Source organism: Somniosus microcephalus, chromosome 15, assembly GCF_052327205.1.
Source record: "Somniosus microcephalus isolate GS21.2 chromosome 15, FLI_Smic_1.0, whole genome shotgun sequence".
Classification (NCBI taxonomy): domain Eukaryota; kingdom Metazoa; phylum Chordata; class Chondrichthyes; order Squaliformes; family Somniosidae; genus Somniosus; species Somniosus microcephalus.
Genome location: NC_141001.1, coordinates 6,906,039 through 6,923,067, shown reverse-complemented (window position 1 = coordinate 6,923,067; position 17,029 = coordinate 6,906,039). Strand labels below are relative to the sequence as shown.

At 51.6% G+C, this 17,029-nt stretch overlaps 1 protein-coding gene across 4 annotated transcripts in view; it reads right to left on the bottom strand.

The window, feature by feature from the left end:
• LOC147106526 (AP-2 complex subunit alpha-2-like) overlaps positions 1–17,029 on the bottom strand; it is a 148,788-nt gene that overhangs the window by 69,497 nt on the left and 62,262 nt on the right. For all 4 annotated transcript variants that reach the window (XM_086007485.1, XM_086007483.1, XM_086007484.1 and 1 more), the window contains 3 exons: positions 12,895–13,077; positions 7,330–7,427; positions 5,585–5,816 (listed from right to left, as the gene is read on the bottom strand). In XM_086007485.1, coding sequence (XP_085863611.1) covers positions 5,585–5,816; positions 7,330–7,427; positions 12,895–13,077 — 513 coding nt within the window. The remainder of the gene's footprint in view (positions 1–5,584; positions 5,817–7,329; positions 7,428–12,894; positions 13,078–17,029) is intronic.

The following is a 17,029-nucleotide window of genomic DNA, read 5'->3' as shown; positions in this document are numbered from 1 at the left end:
TTGCATTGGAGGCAGTTCAGAGACGATTTACTCGGTTGATTCCTGAGATGAGGGGGTTGAATTATGAGGAAAGGTTGAGCAGGCTGGGCCTATACTCGGAATTTAGAAGAATGAGAGGCGATCTTATTGAAACATATAAGATACTGAGGGGGCTCGACAAGGTAGATGCAGAGAGGATGTTTCCCCTCGTGGGGAATCTAGAACTCGGGGGCATAGTTTCAGAATAAAGGGTCGCCCTTTTAGAACTGAGATGAGGAGGAATTTCTTCTCTCAGAGGGTCGTAAATCTGTGGAATTCTCTGCCCCAGAGAGCCGTGGAGGCTGGGTCATTGAATACATTTAAGGTGGAGATAGACAGATTTTTGCAAGATAAGGGAGTGAAGGGTTATGGTGAGCAGGCAGGGAAGTGGCTTTAAGCCCAAGATCAGCCATGATCTTACTGAATGGCAGAGCAGGCTCGAGGGGCCAAGTGACCTATTCCTGCTCCTCGTTCTTATGTATGTTCTCAGCTATTTACAATCTATATTAATGACCTAGATGAAGGGACCGAGTGTAATGTATCCAAGTTTGCTGATGATACAAAGCTAGGTGGGACAGTAAGCTGTGAGGAGAACACAAAGAGACTGCAAAGGGATATAGATAGACTAAGTGAGTGGGCAGTAAGGTGGCAGATGGAGTATAATGTAGGGAAATGTGAGGTTATTCACTTTGGTAGGAAGAATAGAAAAACAGAATATTTTTTAAATGGAGAGAAACTTTCAAATAATGTTCAGAGAGATTTGGGTGTCCTCGTGCAAGAAACACAGAAAGCTAGCATGCAGGTACAGCAAGCAATGAGGAAGGCAAATGGCATGTTGGCCTTCATTGCAAGGGGTTGGAGTATAAGACTAAGGAAGTCTTACTACAATTGTACAGGGCCTTGGTGAGACCACACCTGGAGTACTGGGCACAGTTTTGGTCTCCTTATCGAAGGAAGGCTATACTTGCCTTGGAGACAGTGCAACGAAGGTTCACTAGATTGATTCCTGGGATGAGAGGGCTGTCCTATGATGAGAGATTGTGTAGAATGGGCCTATACCCTCTGGAGAGGTGATCTCATTGAAACATACAAGATTCTGAAGGGGAATTGACAGGGTAGATGCTGAGAGGTTGTTTCCCCTGGCTGGAGAGTCTAGAACTAGGGGGCATAGTCTCAGGATAAGGGGTCGGCCATTTAAAACCAAGATGAGGAATTTCTTCACTCCGAGGGTTGTGAATCTTTGGAATTCTCTACCCCAGAGGGCTGTGGATGCTGAGTCGTTGAGTATATTCAAGGCTGAGATCGATAGATTTTTGGACTCTAGGGGAATCAAGGGATATGGAGATCGGGCGGGAAAGTGGAGTTGAGGTCGATGATCAGCCTTAATCTTATTGAATGGCGGAGCAGGCTCGAGGGGCCGTATGGCCTATTCCTGCTCCTATTTCTTATGTTCTTAAAATGTTCTTATGTTCTTAACCTGCGTTGAAATCCATCTGCCAGTTTTGCCCACTTACCTAATCTATCAACGTCTCTTTGTAATTTTATGCTCTCATCCACACTACTTACTATTCCACCAATCTTTGTCATCGGCAAACTTGGATATATGGCTCTCTATTGTGTTATCTAAGTAATTAATAAATATAGTGAATAGTTGAGGCCCCAGCACAGACCCTTGCGAGATATCACTAGTCACTTCCTTCCAATATCCCTACTCTCTGTCTTCCACTGCCTAACCAACCGCCTAACCAGCCAATAATTTGCCTTCAATTCCATGAGCTTTAATATTAGCCAACAGTCTCTTATGTGGAACCTTATCGAATGCCTTTTAGAAGTTCGTATAAACTCCACAAGCTTTGGAAGAGTATGGCTAAAGCATCTGCACTTTCCTCACCTACTTTCTTTAACACCCTGGGGTGGAAATCATCAGGTCCTGGGGATTCATCAGTCTTTAGTGCCATTATTTTTTCTAATACTGTTTTCTTGCTTACGTTAACTTCATTGAATTCCAGTCCTTGATTGATTATTAATTTCCCTGGAATGTCAGGTATATTATCCTCTTCGTCCACTGTGAAGACTGACACAAAGTAATTAGTCAACAAGTCTGCAATTCCTTTATTTCCATTTGCAATATTACCCGCATCTGTTTTTAAGGGCCCACATTACCCTTGACTACCCTTTTTCTTGCAATATATTTGTAAAAACTGTATGGTCAACTGGATATCCCTCGCAAGTGTCTTTTCGTATTCCCTTTCTGCAGCTCGTACCATCATTCTTGTCGTCCTTTGGATCTCTCCCAGAACCCTGGATCTACACAATTCTTTGCCATTTTGTATGCTGTTTCATTTAGTATTATGTTATCTCTCACCTCTTTTGTCAACCATGGCGGTTATATTTGGTAAGTAGAACTCTTCTCCTTAGGGGTATATACTGGTCCTGTATTAAGCTAAATTCTCTTTTGAACACCTCCCACAGTTCATCTGCAGTTTTACCTGATTTTGACCAGTTTACTGTCGCCAGTCTGTCTCATCCTGTTAACGTTAGCCTTAGCAAAATCTAGAATCTTAGTAACTGTTAAGTTTCTCCTTTTCAAACTTAACAGTGAATTTGATCATATTATCATCACTGTTAGTTAGTAATCTAATAGTAAGGGAGTATTTATCGAAGTCTGGCTGATTGATCATTACTAAATCTAGTATGGCCTGCCCCCTTGTTGGTTCTAGAACACATTGCTCCAGAAAACTATCGAATGCACTCAAGAAATTCACTACTTTTCTGACCTGAACAGGGAGGGGAGCGGGGGAAGAGTCTGGGGGAAGGGTCTGGGGGAGCGGGGGGAAGGGGAACGGGGTTGGGGGCGGGGGGAGGGGAGCGGGGGAAGAGTCTGGGGGGGAAGGGTCTGGGGGAGCGGGGGAAGGGGAACGGGGGAGCGGGGGGAAGGGGAACGGGGTTGGGGGGAGGGGAACGGGGTTGGGGCGGGGGGGAGGCAGGGGAACGGGGTTGGGGGCGGGGGGAGGGGAACGGGGTTGGGGGAACAGGGTTGGGGGCGGGGGGAGGCAGGGGAACGGGGTTGGGGGCGGGGGGAGGGGAACGGGGGGAGGGGAACAGGGTTGGGGCGGGGGGAGGCAGGGGAACGGGGTTGGGGGCGGGGGGAGGGGAACGGGGGGAGGGGAGCGGGGGAAGAGTCTGGGGGGAAGGGTCTGGGGGGAAGGGTCTGGGGGAGCGGGGGGGGAAGGGGAACGGGGTTGGGGCGGGGGGAGGGGAACGGGGTTGGGGGCGGGGGGAGGGGAACGGGGTTGGGGCGGGGGGAGGCAGGGGAACGGGGTTGGGGGCGGGGGGAGGGGAACGGGGTTGGGGGCGGGGGGAGGGGAGCGGGGTTGGGGGCGGGGGGAGGGGAGCGGGGTTGGGGCGGGGGGAGGGGAACGGGGTTGGGGCGGGGGAAGGGGAACGGGGTTGGGGGCGGGGGGAGGGGAACGGGGGGAGGGGAACGGGGTTGGGGGCGGGGGGAGGGGAACGGGGTTGGGGGAGGGGAACGGGGTTGGGGGCGGGGGAAGGGGAGCGGGGTTGGGGGCGGGGGGAGGGGAGCGGGGTTGGGGGCGGGGGGAGGGGAACGGGGTTGGGGCGGGGGAAGGGGAACGGGGTTGGGGGCGGGGGGAGGGGAACGGGGTTGGGGGCGGGGGGAGGGGAACGGGGTTGGGGGAGGGGAACGGGGTTGGGGGCGGGGGAAGGGGAGCGGGGGGAGGGGGAAGGGGAGCGGGGGGAGGGGAACGGGGTTGGGGGAGGGGAACGGGGTTGGGGGAGGGGAACGGGGTTGGGGGCGGGGGAAGGGGAGCGGGGTTGGGGGCGGGGGGAGGGGAACGGGGTTGGGGGGCGGGGGGAGCGGAGGAAGGGTCTGGGGGAGCAGGGGAAGGGGAACGGGGTTGGGGGCGGGGGGAGGGGAACGGGGTTGGGGGCGGGGGAAGCGGAGGAAGGGTCTGGGGGAGCAGGGGAAGGGGAACGGGGTTGGGGGAGCAGGGGAAGGGGAACGGGGTTGGGGGCGGGGGGAGGGGGAACGGGGTTGGGGGCGGGGGGAGGGGAACGGGGTTGGGGGCGGGGGGAGGGGAACGGGGTTGGGGGCGGGGGAAGGGTCTGGGGGAGCGGAACGGGGTTGGGGGCGGGGGGAGGGGAACGGGGTTGGGGGCGGGGGAAGGGGAGCGGGGTTGGGGGCGGGGGGAGGGGAACGGGGTTGGGGGGCGGGGGGAGCGGAGGAAGGGTCTGGGGGAGCAGGGGAAGGGGAACGGGGTTGGGGGCGGGGGGAGGGGAACGGGGTTGGGGGCGGGGGGAGGGGAACGGGGTTGGGAGCGGGGGAAGCGGAGGAAGGGTCTGGGGGAGCAGGGGAAGGGGAACGGGGTTGGGGAGCAGGGGAAGGGGAACGGGGTTGGGGGGCGGGGGGAGGGGAACGGGGTTGGGGGCGGGGGGAGGGGAACGGGGTTGGGGGCGGGGGAGGGGAACGGGGTTGGGGGCGGGGGAAGGGTCTGGGGGAGCGGAACGGGGTTGGGGGCGGGGGGAGGGGAACGGGGTTGGGGGGCGGGGGGAGGGGAACGGGGTTGGGGGCGGGGGGAGGGGAACGGGGTTGGGGGCGGGGGGAGGGGAACGGGGTTGGGGGCGGGGGGAGGGGAACGGGGTTGGGGGCGGGGGGAGGGGAACGGGGTTGGGGGTGGGGGGAGGCAGGGGAAGAGTCTGGGGGAGCGGGGGAAGGGTCTGGGGGAGCGGAGGAAGGGGAACGGGGTTGGGGGCGGGGGAACGGGGTTGGGGGCGGGGGAAGGGTCTGGGGGAGCGGGGGGAGGGGAACGGGGTTGGGGGCGGGGGGAGGGGAGCGGGGTTGGGGGCGGGGGAAGGGTCTGGGGGAGCGGGGGGAGGGGAACGGGGTTGGGAGCGGGGAGGAGGGGAACGGGGTTGGGGGCGGGGGAAGGGGAACGGGGTTGGGGGCGGGGAAGGGGAACGGGGTTGGGGGCGGGGGGAGGGGAACGGGGTTGGGGGAACGGGGTTGGGGGCGGGGGGAGGGGAACGGGGTTGGGGGCGGGGGGAGGGGAGCGGGGTTGGGAGCGGGGAGGAGGGGAACGGGGTTGGGGGCGGGGGGCGGGGTTGGGAGCGGGGAGGAGGGGAACGGGGTTGGGGGCGGGGGAAGGGGAACGGGGTTGGGGGCGGGGGGAGGGGGAACGGGTTGGGGGAACGGGGTTGGGGGGGCGGGGGGAGGGGAACGGGGTTGGGGGAACGGGGTTGGGGGCGGGGGGAGGGGAACGGGGTTGGGGGCGGGGGAGGGGAGATGCTGAGTCAGCAAGAGAGAGAGAAGCAGACAGGGGCAGCCAACATGTGCAAACGAGTAGACAAGGAGTGACCAGTGACATTAGTAGTCTGTAAACTAGAAAAGACAACAGCTCTTCACACTAGAAAGGATGCAGTGAATTGAAGACCTGAGCTGGTAACTCTCACGGCGATGAACACACGAGGGATAAACAAGAGAAGGACACAGTCACACAGACGTGGATGCACTGAGAGGCACACGTCTCTCCGAAGTTCCTGTACCTACCAGGATGTCAGTGCTCGCTATGGAGCTGAGTCTCAGGTACTCAACAGCCCGCTGCTGCAGCTCAACATCTGCATTCCTCAGTTGGCTGTCACTGCGGAGCACGTCTTGAATGGTAGACTTAATCTCAGGGAACAGGTTCACAAACTTGATGTAAGTGGAAAGCAGGAGGGCTCTCGTGGGCACGCTGCACAGGTGGAACTTGGAGTGCAGCAGGTTGAACTGTACTAAAGGGCTGAAAATAAGGAAAAAGAACTTTCACAACCTCAGAATGTCCCAAAGCACTTTACAGCCAATGAAATACTTTTGAAATGTGGTCACTGTTGTCAGCTAGGAAACAAAGCAGCAAAATTGCACATAGCAAGATCCCACAAGCAACAAGATAAAATATCAGATAATGTTTTAGTTGTTCATTTGGGGCTAAATGTTGGCCAGAACACTGAGGAGAACTACTCTTCTTCAAATAGTGCCGTGGGATCTTCTACATCCACTTGAGGGGGCTGACGGAACCTCGATTTAATGTCTCATCCGAAAGATGGCGCCTCCGACAGTGCAGCACTCCCTCGGTATTGCACTGAAGTGCCACCTTAGATTATGTGCTCAAGTCTCTGGAGTGGGAGTTGAATCCACAACCATCTGAATCAAGAGGCGAAAGAGCTACCAAGTAAGTCAAGTTTGAAATGAACGAAAGCCAGGTCATGGGACACCCTCCTAATGTAGTGACTGCAGCAGTAACACTGCATCCCCCCTAAACAGTTTCATGTAGCCTGGTAACTGTAGGTACTCGCCCACTACAGAGCCTCAAACATACTGTTATCATGAAGGACTGGCCACAACACTTATCCCTTTTGGTAAAGGCAGTGAGGAGCTGAGCCATAAAGGCCCGGAATGTCCCATGGTTCAAACCATGATTTGTGCGGAGTTATCTGACCTGACTTGGGCCTGTGGTTTGTGGTCTTCAATTGGCCTCAGCATCTAAGGGGCAGGGGGGGGATTCAGCTGGGGCTCCTGCACCTGATCCCTGTCCAGGATCCCCTCCTGGGAAGTGCCTTAGGATGAGGACAAAATCTGATCCAGCAGTGATGCCCTTATGGTGAAACAGCCTGCCGACATTCGGCCACTTGGAAATGGCGCCCAACAATTGTGAAACTGTACCCGCAAGGACCAGCGACTTTAGGAGGGAAATGGCAAAGTAAAAAATAACTTGAATACCAAAAAAAATTATAATGGAACTATAATTTTTTAACGTCAAGAGCACGAGGGAGCAAAATTACTGGGTCGCAACGTCATTAACTGTTGCAGCAAGTATTCTAAATTAAGGCTTTATTAGATTGGATCTGTCTAACAGGGCAGTGCTAGCACACAGAATAACCTTTGAGTCACTATATATACTACTGTACTTAAATACCGAACCCTTCCAGTACAACTGTACACCTGCCAAGCACCAAGTGCTGCTACACCTACTGATTGGACAAAGACCACAACAGACAAGTGTCTGCTGCGAAGACTAAAAGATAGAGAGCGCACTCAGCTAGACCACCAGAGGGCTCCCTGCATGGAAGTATCCTGAGAGAGGAAGAGCTCACTGCCCCCATTTCAGGTTTGCTAGCTGGTTGCCGAGTGGCCCTGGCAGTCACTGTACAACAGTCCACAGCACAGCTGGGCCCATGCTGCGGAAGGGGCTGGAGGAGGAGAAGCCACAGCAAATGGCTCTGCAAAGGACAGCAAATGCAGTGAGTTCAACTAACCTGGATCTTGAATCACCAGCAACGAGGTTTCCAAACTCTCCCAGGATATATCCACCCACTTTCACTAGGTTCTCATGGCAAGCAGGGGCCTGGAGGGCCTGTTGAGAAATAATGCACATTAATCTCCAGAGTCAGTGTCCCACACAGAATTACATCATAAAAACTGGCCGTTCGGCTCCATTAGACCGCGTTGGTGTTTACCCCCCACATGAGCTAATCCCATGTGCCCACTCTGCTACTCGACCCCTTTACCTCCAACCACACATCGAAACTAAATTCCCCCTGGTACGGCTCTCATCTTCACTCCCTTAAGTCCAAGGGACGCAGACCTCAATGGATATGGCGGACAACTGGTTTAGCTATTCACTGCCAGATTTGGCTGGACCACATAAAGCATTATCGTCTGCCAAAATTGCTCACTATTCCAGAATCATTCTGGAACGCAACGATAAACCCCGGCTTCTGTTCACCACTGCTAACCATCTTCTTAAACCCCACTCCCGTCTCCTCCACCCTCACCTCCGACAACAATTGTGCGGAGCTCATGGACTTTTGTCTCTAAGCTTCAGACCATCCGATCAGCTGCCTCTGCCACTCCCTTCTTTCCCCCGAGCCCACCTTCCTCTATGGTTCCCCTGCCCTAGCCCTGAACTGGCATCTTTCTCCAGTTTCTCTCCGATCTCCCCTCATGACCTCTCCGCGCTCATCTTGTTCATGAGATCCACTTCCTGCTCCCTCAACCCTATTCCTACCAAACTGCTGGCCACCCAACTTCCTTCCCTGGCTCCCATGTTAGCTGACATTGTTAACGGTTCTCTCTCCTCAGGTAGTGACCCCTCTCCCTCAAATCTGCCATCATCACCCCTCTCCTCAAAAAAAACCCTTGACCCCTCCATCCTTGCAAACTAACACCCCATCTCCAACCTCTTTCCTCTCCAAAGTCCTTGAACGTGTTGTCACCTTCCAAATCCGCGCCCATCTTTCCCGCAACTCCATGTTTGAATCCCTCCAATCAGGTTTCCGCCCCGTCACAGTACCGAAACGGCTTGCATCAAAGTCACAAATGACATCCTTTGTGACTGCGACAAAGGTAAACTATCCCTCATCATCCTTCTTGACTTGTCTGCAGCCTTTGACACGGTTGATCACTCCATCCTTCGCCAACACCTCTCCACCGTCGTCCAGCTGGGTGAGACTGCACTCGCCTGGTTCCATTCTTATCTACCTAATCATAGCCAGAGAATCACCTACAATGGCTTCTCTTCCCGCTCCCACATCATTATCTCTGGTGTCCCCCAAGGATCTATCCTTGCCCCCTCCTATTTCTCATCTACATGTTGCCCCTTGGCGACATCATCTGAAAACACAGTGTCAGTTTCCACATGTACGCTGACGAGACACAGCTCGGCCTCACTACCTCTTCTCTTGACCCCTCCAAAGTCTGTAAATTGTCAGACTGCATCCAGTTCTGGATGAGCAGAAACTTTCTCCAATTAAATATTGGGAAAACTGACGCCATTGTTTTTGGTCCCTGCCGCAAACTCAGTTCCTTAGCCACTGACTCCATCCAACTCCCTAACATCTGTCTGAGGCTGAACCACACTGTTTGCAACCTTAGTGTCATATTTGACCCTGAAATGAGCTTCTGACCACATATCCGCAGCATAACTAAGACCGCCTAGTTCCACCTCCATAAATCGCCCGTCTCTGCCCCTGCCTCAGCTCATCAGCTGCTGAAACCCTCATCCATGCCTTTGTTACCTCTAAACTTGACTATCCCAACACACTCCTGGCTGGCCTCCCGCATTCTACCCTACGTAAACTTCAGGTCATCCAAAACTCGGCTGCCCGTGTCCTAACTCGCACGAATTCCCGTTTGCCCATCACCCCTGTGCTCGCTGACCTACATTGGCTCCCGGTTAAGCAGCGCCTCAATTTCAAAATTCTCCACAGCCTCGCCCCTCCCCATCTCTTAATCTTCACCAGACCCACAAACCACCCCTCCCCCCCCTCAAAACCCCATGATATCTGCGCTCCTCTAATTCAGCCCTCGAGAATCCCTGATTATAATCGCTCAACCATTGTTGGCCGTGCCTTCATTTGCCTACGCCCTAAGCTCTGGAATTCCCTGCCTAAACCTCTCTACCCCCTTTCCTTCTTTCAGATGCTCCTTAAAAGCTACCTCTTTGACCAAGCTTTTGGTCATCTGCCCTAATTTCTCCTTATGTGGCTCGGTGTCAACATTTTTGTCTTATAATCCTCCTGTGAAGCACCTTGGGACGTTTTACTACGTTAAAGGTGCTATATAAATCCATGTTGTTGTTGTTTTGTTAAATAAAGCGCCATTAATGTAGTAAAACGTCCCATGGCGCTTCACAGGAACATAATCAGACGAAGATTGACACCGAGCCACAAAAGGAGATGTTAAAACAGGTGACTAAAAGCTTGGTCAAAGAGGTAGGCTTTAAGGAGCATCTTAAAGGAAGGAATCCCAGAGCTTAGTGCCTGGACAGCTGAAGACACAGCCACCAATGGTGGGGTGAAGGAAGTGGGCAATTCACAAGAGGCCAGAGTTGGAGGAACGCAGAGTTTTCATTGGATTGGAGGAGGTTACAGATAGGGAAGGGAGAGGGCATGGAGGGATTTGAACACAAGGATGATGATTTAAAATCGAGGCATTGGTGGACTAGGAGCCAACATAGGTCAATGAGTGCAGGGGTGATGGATGAACAGGACTTGGGGCAAGTTAGGATACGGGCAGTAGAGTTTTGAATGATCAGTTTATGGAGGGTGGAAGATAGGAGGCCGGCCAGGAGAGCATTGGAACAGTCGAGTCTGTTGGTACCAAAGGCATGGATGAGGGTTTCAGCCACAGAGGAGGTAAGGCAGGGGTGGAGACAGGTGATACTACCGAGGTAGAAGTAGGCGGTCTTTGTAGCGGAGAGGATATGGGATTGGATGCTCAGCTCACAGTCAAATAGGACATCAAGATAGCAAACAGTCTGGTTCAGCCTGAGACAGTGGCCAGGGAGGGGGCTGGATCTGGTTTCCAATCACTGGAAACAGCCTGTTTCGATCTGCTCTGTTCATCCCTTCATAATTATAAACACCTCTGTCAAATCACCCCATAATCTCCTCTGGTCTAATGAAAACAGGCTAACAGTAGAGGATTTAAAACAAAAGAGATCAAATTTCAGTTCACTTTACAAAATGTATATTAAAATGTCTCTTCACCTTAAAACTGTTTAAGAAAAAGTAAACATTCTAATTACTAACGATCCACAAAACACAGGTAGAGCTTGCTTTTTAGGTGAGATAATTAGGTGCTTATTGTTTGCTTTAAAATTCAAGACTTTTTTTTGATAAATGAACTAACATTGAGGAAAAGACACTCAGCCTAATGCACTTTCCAAAGCTTATAGAACACAAAAGCTATGAGGTGTTTAATCAGTACACTAATCTCACACACACACCGTTTAAAAAATAAATCAAAAATAAACTTTACCTGGCTCAACATCTGTTTTCCTTACACCTTTGTGAAGCGACTTGATGTTTTTCCATATTAAAGGTGCTTTATATAAAGTTGTGGTTGAATGCATTAAGAGACAATTGAATGCATAAATTTAATCATGTTATTGTGAAATGTGTAATTTTTTTAATGTTTTTCTTTATTTAAAATCTTATTTCGGACATTAGAAATTTCAGTTACTGAGAAAGAAAATTGTCAGATGAAAATGTTTCCAGCAAACATTGAGTGTGATTTGTGGGAAACACTAGATACGAACACACTGCCGAACACTGACTGTGGCATGACAGGCAATCTCTAAAAATTGAAACTCCTATCTAAGAGCCACTGAGTGGAATCACAGTCAAGTGTTTCTGAAATGTTGACATTTTTATTATGGGATTTCCCATCGGAAGAGGTTTACAATGGAATGTGTGATACATGTACTGATTTTCTTTGTTTCTTTTTTACATATGTATCTTAGAAAAAACAGCTGAAGATACACAATAGTAACTGTGAGGTTGTGATGATTCTCAGATCCCATGATTACCAGACACCCATCACCATCAAACAGACCCAATCACATGGCAGTATTATATAGTGCTCAGCATCTTTCAGTAGCACAGCTTATGCTATTGCCTTCCTCCTTACACTCTTTCCAGGTGAAACAGCGATATACTTGTACTTCTTGCAATCTAGTATACTGTATTCGCTGCTCACGATGCGGTCTCCTCTACATTGGGGAGATCAAACGCAGACTGGGTGACCGCTTTGTGGAACACCTCCATTCAGTCCGAAAGCGTGACCCCGAGCTTCCGGTCGCCTGTCACTTTAATTCTCCACCCCACTCCCACTCTGACCTCGGCCTTTTACACCGTTCCAACAAAGCTCAACGTAAACTCGAGGAACAGCACCTCATTTTTTGATTAGGCACTTTACAGCCCTCTGGACTCAACATCGAGTTCAACAATTTCAGACCATAACCTCGGCCCCTATCATTTTTTTTCTCTCTCTCTCACATGGCAGCTGTCGATCATTCTGCCATTGCCATTTACACTTCATCTAGAGTCATCTATTGTTTTTTTACTTGTCCCCTTACCATCTCCTTTTGCCTCGCACCATCGTCCCTTGTCTCTTACTCTCTCCTGCCTTTCATCCAATCACAGACCTTCCCTTTTGTTCTTTCCTCCCCTCCCCCCTCTCCCTGCCCCTGCACTTGCTTAAAAACCTGTTACATCTCCAACTTTTTCCAGTTCTGACGAAGGGTCATCGACCTGAAACGTTAACTCCGTTTTTCTCTCTACAGATGCTGCCTGACCTGCTGAATATTTCCAGCATTTTCTGTTTTTATTTCAGATTTCCAGCATCCGCAGTATTTTGCTTCTGTATTTTGCTATTGCCTAGTGGGTAAAGACGCTATTTAGTACTGAGGAACATACAACAGAAGTTCCCACATTCCATCCCTGGTCTGTCAGCTAGCTGATCCCACCTGGATGAAGACTGTGGTGTTTCAATTAGTCTCACTGCACCCAAGCTAGGATTAATGAGCCAGGATTCCTGCTCTGGATCAATATTTAGTAACACTTGCTGGAGGTGCATGTGTGGTTTAAGTGCGAGGATAGGATCAGGCTCATGCATGATGCCATCTACAAAGCAAATATCCTGCTGACACTCACTTTCTGGGCTCACATGAAGAAAGTCCACTAGGGTGAGGTACTGGAGGATGATGTGGGTCATGAAACTGTTCCCCAACAGGAGCCAAGTGTCTTCAGGAGTAAAGGGGAGGAAACTGACAAGCATTTTATAAAACCCATTAGATACTATTTGATACCACAGCACAATGAATGATGGTCAGAATAACTTGGTAGTGCAGCCTCAGGTTCAGGCAGCATCAACAAACCATTTTTCATACACACGGGGACTCTGGAGATTTATGAAATGGTATGTAACTGTGAAATGGTGTAACAGAGGTGAAATGTGTACTGTGTTACACCAATATCAAGAGGGAACCACATCCCCACAGCACTGAATTTGACAGCTTGGGTCTGATCATGACTTGCCTCAAACACAGTCTTGGCTGCATAGCCCTGCACGTCATCGCGATTGATGACGATCTGAATGACTCGATACCACACCTCCTCACTAACGTAATCTCCAGCGATTCGGATCAGGTTCAAGATGGTGTCGACATACCAGGTGTAGTCCACAGCGTACTTCTCAGCCAGGATTGCGACTTTCAATACCTAGAGTGAGGAAATGGACCGATGAGACCTCCAAGAATCATCAATGGCTTAAATGATAAAGTCCAGAGACTTCAACACAAAATCTAGGCCGACATTCTAGTCCAACACTGAGGGAGTGCTGCACCGTCGATGGTGCCAACTTTCAGATGAGACATTAAATCTGCTCTCTCAGAGGGACGTAAAAAATCCCATGGCACTATTTTGAAGAGGAGCTGAGTTCTCCCCGGTGTCCTGGCCAATATTTATCCCTCGACCTACATCACTAAAAACAGATTATCTGGTCATTATCTCATTACTGTTTGTGGGACCTTGCTGTGCGCAATTTGGCTGCCGCATTTCTGACAACAGTGGCTACACTTCAAAAGTATTTGGCTGTAAAGCGCTTTGAGATGTCCTGATGTGGTGAAAGGTGCTATATAAATGCAAGTTCTTTCTTTAAACAGACAAGGGTGATTTTCCAGGTTCAATCACTGCTCAGTTAGCGTGGTGTGGGGATGTTTCAATCTGTCTCAATGCTCCCAGCTGACCTCAAAAAGGACAGCAAACCATTCTTCTGGGCTATAGAATGCTCATTGCAATTCACTACGATCCACACACTGTATGCAGGCAGGTATTATTCGCAGAATATGTCCACGCTCCTGACACAAGGGTATAGTGACAAGTGCTGTCACAGAATGGTAGAGTACAGGTGCAATCCTCCAAAATGCTTGGCTGAACTCAGCTGTATGCCTGTGTACAAGTCAGCCCCTACCACACCGACAGGGAGGGTCATTACAAGCCAGACTCAGCTAGATGGCCAGGACACGCCTTCACTATGTATCACAATTACACTGGGAAAATCATGCAAGGGTCAGCTGGGACAATGAGTAATGCTGCTAAGTCTCTGAAGAACGACACTAATAAGTGTGACTCAGGAACTGATTGCTGTGTTAGAGCAGAGACGTCCAACCCAGAGACAGAGGGATGAAAGCCTGGCTTCAACTGCAGTTCTTCACAGGGACAGCGATCACTGCCCAAGAGAAGACTCTCCTGCTTACACAGGCCTGTCACGTTTCAATGCAGGCGGCTGCACCGAGATACAGGAGCAGGCACTGCTCAGGATGCTCCACCACCCAAACACAATAAAACATATATTTTTATTAAAAAGTGAACTGTAAACCACTAAAATTCTCTGAAAATCTTCCAGGACGGTAAATCTAAGATTAATTTCGGCTGAGGTTTGTGCTCATCAAGTTGAGGGATGCTCGTGCTGGATAATGGATCACTTTCCATTTCAGTCAGCCAGTGTCAGCATAGAACACTCCCAGGGCAGGTACAGCACGGGTTAGATACAGAGTAAAACTCCCTCTACACTGTCCCATCAAACACTCCCAGGGCAGGTACAGCACGGGTTAGATACAGAGTAAAGCTCCCTCTACACTGTCCCATCAAACACTCCCAGGGCAGGTACAGCACAGGTTAGATACAGAGTAAAGCTCCCTCTGCACTGTCCCATCAAACACTCCCAGGGCAGGTACAGCATGGGTTAGATACAGAGTAAAGCTCCCTCTACACTGTCCCATCAAACACTCACAGGGCAACAGGTGAGATACAGAGTAAAGCTCCCTCTACACTGTCCCATCAAACACTCCCAAGGCAACAGTTTAGATACAGAGTAAAGCTCCCTCTACACTGTCCCATCAAACACTCCCAAGGCAACAGGTGAGATAGAGTAAAGCTCCCTCTACACTGTCCCATCAAACACTCCCAAGAGATTAGCAGCAAAATTGAAAGCACATTGAATTGGAGACAATCTTGCGGCACGGGTTGGAAATTGGTTGAGAGGTACGAGACAGTGTAGGGATAAAGGGTAGGTACTCTGATTGACGGGATGTGTTCTCCAGGGATCTGTAGTGGGGTCTTCGCTTTTCACCCCATTTATCAATGACTTGGATGAAGGAATGGAGAGTTGTATATCCAAGTTTGCAGGTGACAGTAAGTTAGGATGCACAGTAAGTATTGCAGATGGGAGCAGGAAGTTACAAAGCAATATAAAAAGATTAAGTGAGTGGGCAAAACTGGCAAATGGAGTTCAATGTGGGGAAGTGTGAATTTTTGTGGAGGAGCAGAGAGACTTAGGGGTCCATGTACACAAATCCAGATGCTAGTCCACAGGTACAAAACAGCAATCACAAAAGCTAATGCAATGCTGGCCTTTATCTCAAGGAGGTTGGAATATAAAGGGGTGAAAGTTCTGTTACAGCTGTTCAGAGCTCCGGTCAGAGCTCCGAGTACTGCAGTCAGTTATAGGCACCGCACCTCAGAAAGGATAGATTAGCCTTGGAGGGGGTGCAGTGGAGATTCACCAGAATGATACCAGGGCTTAGAGGGTTACATTATGAGGACACACTGCGTAAACTTGCCGTATATTCCATTGAGTATAGAAGATTGAGGGATGATCTAATCCAGGTGTTTAAATTAATAAAAGGATAGACAGAAACTATTTCCTCGCATGGGGGAATCCAGAACAAGAGGCATAATCTTATAATTAGGGTGGGGCCATTCAGAAGGGAAATCAGGAAGCACCTTTTCTACACAAAGGGGAGCGGAAATCGGGAATTCTCTCCCCCAAAAGGCTGGGCATGCTGGGACAATTCAAGCTTTCCAAACCGAGACTGATAGCTGGTACCAGCTCTCGAAGAGCTCACCCCTCAGTCCCCTTCTGCCATCCCCCCGTGCCCCCTCTCTGATACAGCTCTCCCCTCAGTCCCATTCCCCTGTCCTTTCCCCATTCCCCCATCGCCCTGTGCCCTCTCTCTGATACAGCTCTCCCCTCAGTCCCATTCCCCTGTCCTTTCCCCATTCCCCCATCGCCCCATGCCCTCTCTCTGATACAGCTCTCCCCTCAGTCCCATTCCCCTGTCCTTTCCCCATTCCCCCATCGCCCTGTGCCCTCTCTCTGATACAGCTCGCCCCTCAGTCCCCTTCTGCCATCACCCCGTGCCCCCTCTCTGATACAGCCCTCCCCTCAGTCCCATTCCCCTGTCCTTTCCCCATTCCCCCATCGCCCTGTGCCCTCTCTCTGATACAGCTCTCCCCTCAGTCCCATTCCCCTGTCCTTTCCCCATTCCCCCATCGCCCCGTGCCCTCTCTCTGATACAGCTCCCCCCTCAGTCCCATTCCCCTGTCCTTTCCCCATTCCCCCATCGCCCCATGCCCTCTCTCTGATACAGCTCTCCCCTCAGTCCCATTCCCGTCCTTTCCCCATTCCCCCATCGCCCTGTGCCCTCTCTCTGATACAGCTCTCCCCTCAGTCCCATTCCCCTGTCCTTTCCCCATTCCCCCATCGCCCTGTGCCCTCTCTCTGATACAGCTCGCCCCTCAGTCCCCTTCTGCCATCCCCCCGTGCCCCCTCTCTGATACAGCCCTCCCCTCAGTCCCATTCCCGTCCTTTCCCCATTCCCCCATCCCCCCGTGCCCTCTCTCTGATACAGCTCTCCCCTCAGTCCCATTCCCCTGTCCTTTCCCCATTCCCCCATCGCCCCGTGCCCTCTCTGATACAGCTCTCCCCTCAGTCCCATTCCCCTGTCCTTTCCCCATTCCCCCATCGCCCCGTGCCCTCTCTCTGATACAGCTCTCCCCTTAGTCCCATTCCCGTCCTTTCCCCATTCCCCCATCGCCCCGTGCCCTCTCTCTGATACAGCTCTCCCCTCAGTCCCATTCCCCTGTCCTTTCCCCATTCCCCCATCGCCCCGTGCCCTCTCTCTGATACAGCTCTCCCCTCAGTCCCATTCCCCTGTCCTTTCCCCATTCCCCCATCCCCCCGTGCCCTCTCTCTGATACAGCTCTCCCCTCAGTCCCATTCCCCTGCCCTTTCCCCATTCCCCCATCGCCCCGTGCCCTCTCTCTGATACAGCTCTGTCCTCAGTCCCATTCCCCTGTCCTTTCCCCATTCCCCCATCGCCCCGTGCCC